The sequence below is a fragment of the Rhineura floridana genome, chromosome 22, assembly GCF_030035675.1.
Source record: "Rhineura floridana isolate rRhiFlo1 chromosome 22, rRhiFlo1.hap2, whole genome shotgun sequence".
NCBI lineage: Eukaryota > Metazoa > Chordata > Lepidosauria > Squamata > Rhineuridae > Rhineura > Rhineura floridana.
In genome coordinates this window covers 3098445-3112481 of record NC_084501.1, presented here as the reverse complement: position 1 = coordinate 3112481, position 14037 = coordinate 3098445, and the positions used below count along the sequence as shown (strand labels likewise).

General features: G+C 45.1%; 1 protein-coding gene across 3 annotated transcripts in view; it reads left to right on the top strand.

Annotated features, from left to right (window-relative positions):
• Window positions 1-14037, top strand: part of ITGA10 (integrin subunit alpha 10) — a 92134-nt gene that overhangs the window by 60247 nt on the left and 17850 nt on the right. For all 3 annotated transcript variants that reach the window (XM_061606891.1, XM_061606892.1, XM_061606893.1), the window contains 6 exons: window positions 330-472; window positions 2624-2734; window positions 7011-7096; window positions 9110-9251; window positions 11192-11284; window positions 11941-12017. In XM_061606891.1, coding sequence (XP_061462875.1) covers window positions 330-472; window positions 2624-2734; window positions 7011-7096; window positions 9110-9251; window positions 11192-11284; window positions 11941-12017 — 652 coding nt within the window. The remainder of the gene's footprint in view (window positions 1-329; window positions 473-2623; window positions 2735-7010; window positions 7097-9109; window positions 9252-11191; window positions 11285-11940; window positions 12018-14037) is intronic.

Here is a 14037-nt window from a genome sequence, read left to right as displayed (position 1 = left end):
TTTGGATGGGAAACTAGTTGGTTTGCCTTCTGTGATATTTAAATTTTAAATCTGCATCTATACATCAAATTTATTTGTGTCTCTGGACCTGTGCCCCAAATTACCTAGCAATGCCCTTGCCTCTGGGCCAAACTGTGATTGGCTGTCTGCTGGTCACATGACTTAACCTAGGCTTCGCCAACCTCGGACCCTCCAGTCTACAGCTCCCATCAGCCCCAGCCAGCATGGCCAATGCCCAGGCATGATGGGAGCTGTTGTCCAAAGCACCTGGAGGGCCCAAGGTTGGCGAAGGCTGACTTAATGTGACCCCACTCGCTGCTTTGCTCTAGATATAAAGTACAACATCTCCCTGGATGACAGGAAGTTCGGCACAAGGGCAGTCTTTGATGGCAACTCCCAAAAGCTGCTTCAGAAGAGGACTCGAGCCACCGTGGGCAGGACAACGTGCTCAGCAGCCCGTTTCCACGTGATTGTGAGTGTACTGTGGGTGGGTCAGTTCCTACTCTTTGACTGACGGGACCTCAGAGGCCCGGCCAGCATTTTCAGGCCCCTAACTAGTTGCCAGACTAGGAGGATTAAAGAGCCAACTCTGTGTGTTTCTGTGACCAGGTTTTGCAGAATTCTGTGCTCAGTGCAACTCCTGGGTGGGGGGAGCCCCAGGAAAGTGCCTTCCATGGAGTCAGGCCATTTATCCATGTACTCAGTGCTGCCTGTTCTGACTGGAAGCAGCCCTACAGGGGTTTCAGATGGGTGACATTCTCTGATGGATGACAGAGGTCTCCAGGTGGGTAGTGTAGCTCCCCCTACAGCTCAGAGACAGGAAACGCTTCAGCAAATACTTTTGCTCCTCCCCTCTTGTTGAGGCTCAGTTCTCTTCCTGTCTCAGCTCAGAGTACATCCTTTCGTGAGATCTCTCTTTTACTGTACTGTTTTTTGTTACTTTGGTCTTAGTTTTTACCTTTGTCATTTGGCCAGAGTTCTGCAACAGGTCTTATCCTCCTCTGGGCCTACCATTGTCCCACCCTAGGTCTGTAGCTTTAGCACTTCCCGCATGGAGACCTCTGTCATCCATGAGAGAAGGAACAGTTTGTTCTTACCGTAAACGGTGTTTCTTCATGGATGACAAGAGGTCTCCAAGGCCCACCCTTATAGTATTTGTGAGTCTCTGTATTGATTGATTGATTTTCCGGTGGCTGGGATTGAATCGGAGTGTCATGACTCCTTTCTACTCTATTTGTCAATGGTCAGCTGACCTTATTCCTAACACGTTTTGTTCCTAACACGTTTGTTGTAGGGATGAGTGTTCTCTTTTTCATATACTGTGTTTGATCCTTGAGATTTCTGTTGAGGCTGATCTCTAAAACTTTTCCAAGAAACGAACTGAGCTTCAACAAGAGGGGAGGAGCAAAAGCACTTGCTGAAGCATTTCCTGTCTCTGAGCTGTAGGGGGAGCTACACTACCCGCTTGGAGACCTCTTGTCATCCACGAAGAAACACCCTTCATGGTAAGACGAAACTGTTCCTTCCCAGCCCTACCTGGAGATGTCAGGGGCTGAATCTGGCACCTTCTGCAGGCAAATGAGATGCTCTCCCACTGAGCTGTGCCCCCCCCCCGGAACATAAGAAGGGGCCTTAGGCTGGGCAAGGCTGTGTGTCTGGCTGCCTCTCCAGGGTTTCAGGCAAGAGTCTTTTCCAACCCATCCGGGGCATCCCACGGATGAGCCTGCAACTTTAAGAGCTGCTTCAAAGGGAGCAGGTGTTGTGCGTCCAGAGTGTGGAGCTGCACCTGCTCTCTTTCCTTGCCTTCTAAATTCTGTCCTTGTTAACCAGGGACAGCAGCCCCTTATTTTCTGGTCCTTGTCCCTGTAAAAACCACTGTCCCCATTTTTGGCTTTTGTAGAATGTCCTGTTAAAACTGTGTTCGCGTGATGTGCTTCTCTCTTCCTCGTTTATTATTTATTTATTTATTAGATGTTTCTCCCAATAGGGCAGCAAACAAAAGCATTAAAAACACTCTAAAACATCATTAAAAAAGGCTTTAAAATATATTACAACAAAACACCCTTAAAAGTATATTAAGACAAAACACCTGTAAGAACATCTTTTTTAAAAACAAGCCTTAAAATCATATTTTTTAAAAACAAGCTTTAAAAACACAGATGCAGACTGGGATAAGGTCTCACATTAAAAGGCTTGTTGAAAGAGGAAGGACTTCAACAGACGTCGAAAAGATAACAGAGATGGTTCCTGCCTAATATTTATAGGGAGGGAATTCCATAGGGTAGGTGCCACCACAATAAAGGTGTGTTTCTTATGTTGTGCAGAACGGACCTCCTGATAAGATGGTATCTGCAGGAAGCCCTCACCTGCAGAGCACAGTGATCGACTGGGTATATAAGGGATAAGACGGTCTTTCAGGTATCCTGGTCCTGAGCTGTATAGGGCTTTGTACACCAAAACTAGAACGTTGAACTTAGCCTGGTAGCTAATAGTCCATCCCTCCTCCAAAGAGCTGAGGTGTACAGAGTCTTCTCCCCCCATCTTAATCTCACAGGAGCAACCCTGGGAATCCAAATGAGGTCTACTATCTAGGGACAATGCTAGATTCTTCTTTCCTTTGCAGGACACCTCGGATTACATGAGGCCTGTCACAGTCATGGTGAAGTTTGCACTGAATGATGACGAGCCAGGCCCTGTGCTGGATGAGAAATCACCCACCAGTGTTAAAAAACTGGTGAGTAGTACACGCACGTACATCCCTTTCCCAACTATTCAAGCTTCTGTAAGGACTCCACCCATCACACACCAGCAAGCCTGGGGGTGACACCAATACATATACTTTATATTCTGCACCTTCAACATAAATTTATGTTCCCAGAGCAGCTAACAGAGTAGCACAAAGAAACAAAGAAGTACAATTCAATAATAATAATAATAATAATAATAATAATAATAATATAATGCATGCAAACTTCTACATGTTAAAACAAGGATAGTCAATGTTGTGCCCTCCAGATGTTTTGCACTACAACTCCCATCAGCCCCAGCCAATGTGGTCAATGGCCAGGGATGATAGGAGTTGTAGTCCATAATGTCTGGCGGGCACCAGTTTGGCTAAACCTGAGTTAAAACAACAAACTAAAACAGCAGCAGATCATTCAAACAGGCAGTAAACTAAGATAAATAATGCTTTCGTTAGGAGTTCTTAAAAGCTGGGAAAAACAGAAAACCTATGGGGGCCGTCCAGATTTGGGTGGACTGCAAGTTCCACCAGCCCCAGCCAGCATAGTCAATGGTCAAAGCTGATGGAAGCTGCAGTTCCCTGCCCCTACCCTAAATGATAATAACAAGGTCTCCAGATGGGTCTTCCCCAGAGCTTGGAAAAGTTACTTTTTTGAAGTGCAACTCCCATCAGCTCCAGCCGGCATGGCCATTCCAAAGGTGAAGAGACACCACAGAAAAGAGTCTCATGTCACCACCTGTTGCGTGAGCATCCAAGAAAAGTCTTGGATGATCATCTCGGTGGATGGATTGATATGGTCCTGTTTGAAGCTTTACGGTAGGGGCCGGGAACCTGTGGCCCTCCAGAGAGTGTTGGACTCCGAGTCCAAGTCAGCATGGCCAGTGGTCAGGGATGATGGGAGTTGTAGTCCAGCAACATCTGGGTGGCCAGGGGCTGCCCCACCCTGCTTAAAAGGTTAATACGAGGGCTTTGAATTGAGCTTGGAAACTCACTGTGAGTCCGTGGGATTGTTTTAATCCAGCAACACATGATCTCTTCCTCAATTGTACCCTGAGGAATCTGCAGCCACTCCTGGCTCTCTTATACCTGCATGACATGCAAGGGCATTCGTCTGCTACATTTCTAAGTGCTCACTTTAAAAAAATCTAATGTGCAAACTGGTGCCCGGTCTCTTGTTGGGCTTGATTTTTATACCGTTCTGAGTATGCTTATGGTGTTGGCTGATGATGGTCCCTGGCTTTTGGGTTATGTTGGTTGTGTGGCCTTTTTATTTGACATGGGTGGCAATTCTGTTCACTGCCTTGGACACTTTGTTGATAAAGTGAGTGTGAAATAATCATAATAAAATTTTCCAAAAAATATAGTAATCTCCTTGCTTTGCTTGACTAATAAGCTTTGTTCATGGATTCCGATGTGACTTGTGGCACCTGAGCTGCTGGATCAAAGCAGAAAGACTTTGCAAGACCTCAGATGCTCTGTGAATTAAGATAAGTTTTGCAGCATCTGAGCGGCTCAGATATTTATTTTTTTTATATCCCTCTCTTCTTCTTGAAGGTTGAAAAATACAGTATTGCAAGCAGGCCTTGTAGGAAATGCTTTAACTTGAAATTTGCAAACAGGACAGAAGGATGCATAAATTTTGTGTTTAGAACTTGGTGAGTGTGACAGGCTGGAGGGAAGACCTGAAGTGGGGAGTTTAAACCTTCTCCATTTGGAATTCCCAAAGTTGGCAGGTATCTGCAAAAGACATTGGGGGTATCAAACCTCTCCTGCCCCCCCCCATAGTCAAGGCAGTTAGTACTCCATGTTAAATATCTTTATCTATATAAAATCCAAATCCTGTGTAAAGAACAAAAAAAGATGAATTTTGCAGCCTATATAAAAACGTGCAAATTGGACAGATCTGCATTTTTTTCTCTTAGTAGGCATAATTTATAGAAGCAATTTTTACTATTTTACATAACTAATTCTGTTTTTGGAGAAAAGAGATGAGTAAGACGCTGAACCTCAATGACTCTTATTCAATCATTCTTCTGTGATGCTGAAGTCGGTTACTAGTTCCCAGTTCCTTATTTGCACAAAAGTTAAAAAAATAAGCAAGCAGGCTAATCAGAAAACAAACTAAAGCTTTATATATCTCTGAACCCCATAAATTTTGCCAAGCATCTGCTTTGCATGAAGAAGGTCCCTGGTTCAACCTCTGGCATCATCTCCCCATCTGAAAGCCTGGAGAGCTTCAGTGTGGCCAGTCCTGAGCTAGACGAGGCAATGGCCTGACTACTTCCTAGTTTCCTGCATCACCGTTGCTGGGAGACTGTCGCCTTCAAGATCCACAATCATGTTTGTCATTCAAAACTGTTGTGTTTGTGCAGTGGTGATAAACGCTTGATGATCCCGTATGGCAATTACAAATAAGGAACTGGGGGTGCACACCCCACTATAAGCTTTGGTACACCCCAAGTCCCTAGCTATGCTCTGAAGGCACCTAAGGCCAGCTCCCTGCTGAAGCTGAGCAGGGTCAGGTGTGGTCAGTGGCTGGATGAGAGACCAGCTGGGAACCACATGTAAGCTGCCTTGGGTTTCATGAAAAGAAAGGCGGGGTATAAATGTAATAAATAAATAAATAAATAAATAAAGTAAAGTATCCACACTTGCAGGTGAGTGGCCTCTATAAGATGGCATTGAGGCATCTCAGTAGGCCTTACCCACATGTATCTTTCCAGTATAATACTAGAAACTTGCTTTAATAAAAAAAAAAAGACGGTTGAGATTCTTGGGAAGTTGAATTCTGCATCCAACACCAGTTCCTTCTTCCTGGATCATAAACCAAGTAAAACAGAGCTAATTAGAAATTTATTATAATTAAAATTTATTATATCCCACCCTTCCTGCCAGAAGCCCAGAGAAACAAACAAAAAAATTAAAAGCACTCTAAAACATCTTAAAAATAAAACTTTAAAACATATTAAAACAAAACTTCTTAAAAACATCTTTTTTTTTTAAGGCTTTAAAAACATCTTGAAAAGCAATTGCAACACAGGCACAGACTGTTGTCAGGTCTTCCAGCATAGCGAGGGCATTAAGTTGACCCTAAGAGCATATAAGGAAGGAGGTAAACAAAATGGAATCCAGTCTCCCAATTTTCTTTTTTAAAAAAGAAAAAGCTAGGAATAACTGGCATGGGGATTGATTATATGCTGCAGAAGGGATCTGAGATATGTAAGATGCTTAAGATATTCAGTATATTTAAAATGAAATTTAATAAGAATAGATTATATATACAACTTTTTCTTTACAAATAGATGGGAATTCCCTTTTTTCTTTTGTGCAGCTTATCATAGAATAGTAGAGTTGGATGGGGCCTCTAAGGCCATCCAGTCCAACCCCCTGCTCAATGCAGGAATCCAAATCAAAGCATTCCCAACAGATGGCTGTCCAGCTGCCTCTTGAAGGCCTCCAGTGTCGGAGAGCCTGCTACCTCCCTAGGTAATTGGTTCCATTGCTGTATGGCTCTAACAGGAAGTTTTTCCTGATGTCCAGTCGAAATCTGGCTTCCTGCAACTTGAGCCCATTATTCCGTGTCCTGCACTCTGGGATGATCGAGAAGAGATCCTGGCCCTCCTCTGTGTGACAACCCTTCATGTACTTGAAGAGTGCTATCATATCTCCCCTCAGTCTTCTCTTCTCCAGGCTAAACATGCCCAGTTCTTTCCGTCTCTCCTCATAGGGCTTTGTTTCCAGTCCCCTGATCATCTTTGTTGCCCTCCTCTGAACCTGTTCCAGTTTGTCTGCATCCTTCTTGAAGTGTGGAGACCAGAACTGGATGCAGTGTTCAAGATGAGGCCTAACCAGTGCTGAATAGAGGGGAACTAAATTATGCAATTTGGAAACTATACTTCTGTTAATGCAGCCTAAAATAGCATTTGCCTTTTTTGCAGCCACATCACACTGTTGGCTCATATTCAGCTTGTGATCAATGACAATTCCAAGATCCTTCTCAAATGTCGTATTGCTGAACCATGTATCCCCCATCTTATAACTGTGCATTTGGTTTCTTTTTCCTAAGTGTAGAATTTTGCATTTATCCCTGTTGAATTTCATTCTGTTGTTTTCAGCTTAAGAACTAATATGTAGTTTTATAACCTATTTGTGTAAGTATCTTTTTCTGTAATCATGATTAATTCTCAATATCATCATCACAGTTCCTGCCTGAGGGGGCAGGGGTTTGCATCCCACAGAATCATCCTACTTGTTGGTTTCTTTTTAGATCCCCTTCTTCAAGGATTGTGGCGATGACAACAAGTGTATAACAGATCTGGTGCTGCAAGCTCGGATGGATATCACTGGATCCAGGTAGGAATCAGATCCAAATTCCAGGTAGGAATCAGATCCAAAACACAGAGGACTGTGGAGGCCTCTGGAGACCTGGGTTAAGGTGCATAGAGTGAAAAGTTGAAAAGTCTGTGCTGGAGGGCTCAGAGGGTCAGGCCTCCCTACAAGATGGCCGCAATTGGAGTTGTGAATCTGTGGAGGCACATTCACCACTTTTTGGTCAGATATACAGCAACCATATTTCCTGAATCAACTTGGGGAAAACTTATGTTTTCTTTGGAGTAGAAAATAGCTCTACATAGCACTGACTGGCCAACACTAACCCATCTCTCCTCTTCTGAAGCAGTTTTTTTCAGTGTTCATCATCTTCCTTTTTTTTTAGATAACGGCAGGAATGCACATTTAATAGAATTAATGTATACATGGTGCTTTAACAATAATTAAAAAAACAGTCAGACATCCCGTCTGAAGCATGGTGAGAGAGGCAAGACAGACCACTGAATCAGCATTTGATTTGCTGGCCAGAGTATCTGTCAAATGCATTGCGAGGGGAGAGGGATGCCAGAGGCTGACCTCAAGAGAGAGAACACAAGTCAAAATGCAATGCGTCCTGATTTCCATGTACTTTTGTATGTAGCCTTAGGTAGCAATCCTGTTCATGCATATCTTGCAGTAAATTGGTGGGACTTACTTCTGGGTAGATTTGCAAGGGTTACTGGGTGGCTGCAATCAGGTCTTCCTCTTGCTAAATACCTCTGAGTCCCCTGTGCCTCGCTACCAGAAAGAACACTTGTCTCCAACTATTGGGGAGAGTGATCCATGCTCTAATAACCTTCCAGATAGATTCCTGCTACTTGCTCCATATGGGGCTACGCTTGAAGATAGTCCAGAAGTTGCAGCTACTGCAGGATGCTACTGCTGGTTATTGTACAGTGCAGCAATTTCACCTCAGGGCACTGTACTGGTTGCCCGTGAGCTGCCAGGCCCAGTTGAAGGGGTTATTGGAAAGAGCGCCTACTTTGCCAGTACTTTCTACCCTGAAATCTATACCTTGGGGAGAGGCCCCACCAGTTGGAGTAGGACGGACAATGGGGATCTGAGAGAGGGCATACTTGGTGGTGGCACCCTGGCTGTGGCAGTCCCTCTCAAGGGGAAACAGGCTAACCACCTCTTTGCCTATGCTCAGGAGAAACGTAAAGACCTTTCTGTTTGGCCAGGCTTTTGGGTGTTCAAGCTTTTATGAAGTGTTTTATATTGCTGGTATTAGAAGAGGAGGAGGGAACCTCAGGCCCACAGATCAAATGCAACCCTCCAGAGCAGCCTGTCTGGCCCTGGTTCCTCTCCCTACACTGTGCTCCCTGCCCAGGCCAGCCCCTCTTCAGGCCCACACTATACTTCTCACCGGCCCGGCTCTGCTCCCTCCTTGAGTGCTTTTGCCTGGCTGGATCGGGTCCTTGAACTGTGACAATGCTTCTTCCGTACCTGGAAGGAGGATGGAGAGAGAGAGTGTGAGTGAGTGTGAGAGAGAGTGTAAACCTCTGACTTTTGCATGATTGGAGTGTAGCTTACTGTACAAAAGTTAGTTGGTACACACATTTCTCTGCCCACTTTTCTCTCTGTCCCTACAAGTGGCCCACAGAAGGTTTCCTATGAAGGAATGTGACCCTCAGGATGAAAAAATTTCCCCACCCTGTGTTAAGACTGTGGTCTTAAATTGATTTTATGTCATCCTCTTGTGTGTGAGCCACCTGGGGCTCCCTTCAGGTTGGGGTGCCCACAACAGGTTTCCAGATGTGCCCATGGGCCCAAAAAACTTGGTGACCCCTGATCTATTGTAAGCAGTCTTGAGAACCATTTGACTGAGAGGTGGGTTATAAATCTCCAAAACAAATGTAACGATCGAGTTAAATTGGGAAGTGTCTGGACGCTTGAGCTGGCCCCCAAGCTTTGGACCTCCCTGGGGAAGGCGGCCCTCCTTTCTTTCCTTCCCTTTCCTGCAAGCCAGGCATTTGCCATCTCCTCCTCTTGTTCCAGGCAGAAGCCTCACGTGATCCGCAAAGGGAAGCGGAAAGTCTTGGTGGATGTTCTTCTGGAGAACAAGCAGGAGAACGCCTACAACACCAGCCTACGGCTCTGGTTTTCCAGAAACCTCCACTTCTCCAGCCTCGTGCCTAAGGTGCGGCAGTAGCCCCGTTCCTGGCTGGTCCTTTGGTGTGGCTAAGAGGGGTGGGCTGAAGCAGGGTGTAGTCACCAGGGTAGCGAGGGGCATCCCCTGGCAAGGAACAATGATGGGTTCTGAAGGACTGATAGGTTTCGTAGTATTCTGGAGAAAGCCCCTCACACCTCCAAGGCTTAAATCTCATGGTGCCACCAGCTAAATCCTGTATGACTCATGCAAATGTGTTAACCAATCCTCAGTTAACCAATCTTCCTTTTAACAAAGGCTTTTTTAAAGGTGAAACTGACCAGGTATGCTTTGCTTTGGATAAACTGTCAAGCCTGTGCCTTTTAAGGTGAAATTGACCAGACTGTGTCTTTGCCTTGCTAGGGTGAAACTGACAAGCCTGTGCCTTTTAAGGTGAAACTGTCCAGGCTGTGTCTTTGCTGTTGCTAGGGTGAAACTGACAAGCCTGTGTGTTTGCATTAAAGCGACCTCTTGCTTTCTCCCAGGGCTGGGGAGGGGAGGATCCAATACGATTCAGAGGAGGGGGAGGGGTGGGTGCCAGGTAGGCACCCTTTAGAGCCCCTCTTGACACTGCCCCCCCCAACTATGAGCAGGAGTAGGAACCTATCCCTATTCTTTCCATGTTATTCCTACCTCTGGAACGAAAGTTTCTGTTAATAATGCTCAAGAATGCATCTCCTTTGTTAACTGAGGCATTACTGTATTTTTGCATAATTTATTCTGTTTGTTCATTTCTTCTCATCATGGGGACAGGGGAAGACAATGAGACATGCATTGGAGCCCCCCCCAACACACCCCTTGAGCTCCAGAAATCCAATGCCACCTCTCACTCCTGAGATTGCACCAGGCATTCAAGCCTGTCTTTGCAGCCATGAATGTTTTTGTCACAGTCGCATGGGGTTGTGCTTTGTTTTGCTTTTAAACGAAAGCAGAGATTATATGATTATTATCAGATCAAGCAGGCTTTCTGCACTTGAGCCCAGAATGTATGCAACTCCAGCTGCCACCTTCCCCCAGCCCAAGTCTCTTATGCCTTTAAATAGCTGGGTGTCAGCCCTTCCCTCAGACCTGTTGAATTTCTGCCTACCATGCAGCTTTTTGAAAGCACTCCCAGGAATGCAAAAGGTGGTCACCCTTCTTGAAGAGCCTGGACCCCATTCCAGACACTTCTTGTTGATATAATAATGAAATTGTTATATATCGTATACTTGGATTATTTAGTTATTTTTACATAGCAACCTGCCTCTAACATTTGAGACCATATCCTAGTAATACGGATTTTCTTTGCTACCAGTAAGTATTAGATGAAATCCTGGCCATCCTTCATAACTCTTCCTAGAGGCAAGTTCTCAGGTGAGTTCTGCAAGCAAGCATCTGTTCTGTTCAAGCAATTGCCTCTGGCGAGGTGAGGCAAGGCGATGCTTCAGTGGTACCCTGGACAGCTCTGTGGCCATGCTGCTCAGGCTGAAGATCCCATAAGAGCAGTGCTCAGTTCTTAACTTCAGCAGCAGTCATCTGCAGATGGAGACTAAATAGGAGCTGTGTCTCCCTGGCTAGTTCCACCTTCTACGGGAGGAGCCTCTTCATTTAAAAGGGCCCAGCCTGGTTCAGCAGTTATTGACTAGGGTGCACCAAACTGGGAAAAGCTGACATAGGGGTACAAGAATTAAGCATTCCCAAACTAAAAGACTAAAAAGTGCTATATCCCACACACTTTAGGGGCTAAAATCCTGGATGCTAAAAAAAAGCTTACCCCATTAGAGAGTTAAGTGATGCTGACACACACACATGCACACACCCCTCCCACACACAACCCCCTTTCTAACTATTCACTTCATTCTCCATGGGATGGGTGATTTCCTTTCACAGTTTTACAGTTATGGAGGTCTATATCAGGGCACGGCTGCTTAACTCCCTCCTTTCTTACACAGGGGGAGAACCCAGTGAAGGTGGAATGCACTGCCCCATCTGCTCAGGCCCGAACGTGCAGCGTGGGCTACCCTGTCTTCAGGTCCTTGGCAAAGGTGAGAGACCGGCTCCTCAGGATCCCCTTGGAAGAGTGGGCTCGGTTGGAACGCTTCCCAGGTGAACTGTGTTTGGCATTTTATCATGTAGGGGGAAAAAGAAAAGGCAGCTAAAGGAGGATGAGGTAGAGAGTTCTATTATGATGGGTGTGTGTGTAAGTGACTATGGAAAGATTTTTCTCTCCCTTTTTAAATATTAGAACTTGGAGGCCACCCAGTCAAGTTGGCAAACACATGGAATAAATAAGTGGATCTATTTCTAAATACACATACATTAGCATGTGCAAATGATATGCAAAACTCTCTGCTTTGTTTTGGCAATGTATAAATGGCCACCTTGATAAGTGGGGAAGGGTGTCCCCTTCGCTCCATGGCTTGTGATTGCCCAGGTAGGTGGCAATGAGGAACAGGAGGCTGAACTAGGTGGACCTTAGCTGGCAAGGCAAGTTCTTCAGTAGGGTTTGGGAATAATGTTCCCAGTGGCTTAACTGCCTCTCACTTACCCCAGCTTGCAGTTCCCCTTCAGGACCCATTCTCCTGTGCCTCTGCACTTGAGGTCCACAACACTCCCTCCCACACCCCCTTTTGGGATATTTTAAGGCATGGCTGTTCTCCCCCCACCCCTTTTAAAAAATGCCTCTTTTTATCTTTCTCAGGTAGCCTTTGTCCTTGAGTTTGAATTCAGCTGCTCCTCCCTATTGAACAAAGCACAGGTGAAGCTCACAGCCAGCAGGTGAGAACCAGGGAGAGGGAAACAAACCTACGTGGACTAGGCGAGTCCAGACTGAGATCTGTGAAGGCCCTTTAGAGTTCACGAATTGAGACCCGCGTTCAGAACGCAAAGTCATACTAGATTGGCTTCCTGTCCCCATTTGTTTAAAGACATAGTAATCGGGTTTGCTTATCATTGCTGGTCTGGCATCTGGCTTAACTGAGTCAGGATTCCCCTTCCAAATTTAACATTTCCCAAGTGTCCCTTCCTACCAGGGATGGAGATTCCCTATTTTCCTGGGATTTAGGTTCCACAAAAAAACACCGTCCCGTTTTCTCCCTGTTTTTGCCTTTTAACGATGCCGTTATGAAATATTGTTGGTGCATTTAGGAACACCAGAAGCTGACCTCTCCTGAGGGCTCTTCTAGGGCTTTCAGTATTTTGTGGGAAGGATTTAAGCACATGCTGGAACTTTAGGTGTGCACATTTCAAGTGGATTAAACCACACTGTCACCCTAGCACAGGGTTGGGGAACCTTTGGCCCTCCAGGTGTTGCTAAACTACAGTTCCCATCAGCCCCAGCAAGCCTGGGAAATAGCCATGTAGTTGAAAACATCTGGAGGGCCAAAGGTTCCCTACGTCTGCCCTAGCACAACAAATTCCCTTTTTTATTTTGCAGTGTTTAATGTTATCACTGTTTTACAGCTAGGATAGTTGAGTTGCAGAGCAGCCTGGGGTGCACATGGACAGAACCTTTCCTACTCCCTTTTTAACACTTCAACACTAGTTTCCAGGTGTTGCCCACCAAAAGAAGAAATGGATTGAAAAGTATGTCTGGGTTTTCCCCAACCAGCACACACATCAGGACCAGATTGGTGCTAATGCCATTTTTTAAAAGAGGGGGAAAGAATTGCAGATTAATACACAGTTCTGTGTTTTGTTCCTGACTGCCTTGTTATATCATTGTAAATGGAGTGGCTATTGGCCCATCATTTAGCCACCTCCCCAAAGGGAATATTGAAAGACACCTAGCCAGTTCTGGTGAGATGTATGTTTTACTGAAAAGTGAGTCCTACAGAGTTCAGAAACATGTTTTGTTGTTATGTGCCTTCAAGCTGATTACAACTTAAGGCGACCCTATGACTTAGCGACCTCCAAGAGCATCTGTCATGAACTACCCTGTTCAGATCTTGTAAGTTCAGGTCTGTGGCTTCCTTTATGGAATCAATCCATCTCTTGTTTGGCCTTCCTCTTTTCTACTCCCTTTTGGTTTTCCCAGCATTATTGTCTTTCAATGTCCTTGTTGTCAACTTTAAAGTTACTGTTGTCATTACTTTAGTCTTCTTAACATTCAGCTGTAGTCCTTATTTTGTGCTTTCCTCTTTAACTTTCAACAACATTCATTTCAAATAATTACTGGTTTCTGCTAGTAGTATATCGTCTGCATATCTTAAATTATTGATATTTCTCCCTCCAATTTTCACACCTCCTTCATCTTGGTCCAATCCGTATGAGTTCAGAAACATACTTAATCTTACATACGTAATCTTAATGTTTGTAATGCTGTTTTGCACTGTTTCTGAACAATCAGGGAGATGCAACAGTGGCAGAAGATGACAGTAATTATGGTAGAGGCTCATGGGTGGTCCAAAATGACATGGTCCACTAGAACCAGAGTCAGCAAAAGTGAAGGGTGCTGCCTGACATTCCAGTGGAGAAGACCACCCTCCTAGCCACCCACCCTGCAATAGATGTTTTCCCAACGTTGGCCATTAATAATTGCTTTGCTCTGGGACATGGGAAGCGGCTTCCACCAAGTCAGACCCCTGGTCCATCTAGCTCAAGCAGAATGTGGGATGTGTTCTGCAGTGTGACAGTGCAATCTTTTGCAGGCCTGCTCAGAAGTAAATCCTATTAGATCAACGGGACTTACTCCCAGGACAGATTTGAACAACTGCTGACTTTTCTATTTACCAGAGGAGAGGGGCTGTTGCTTGATTTTACATCTTGCACAGAAAGACCTTCTTAATCCTCCACTCCC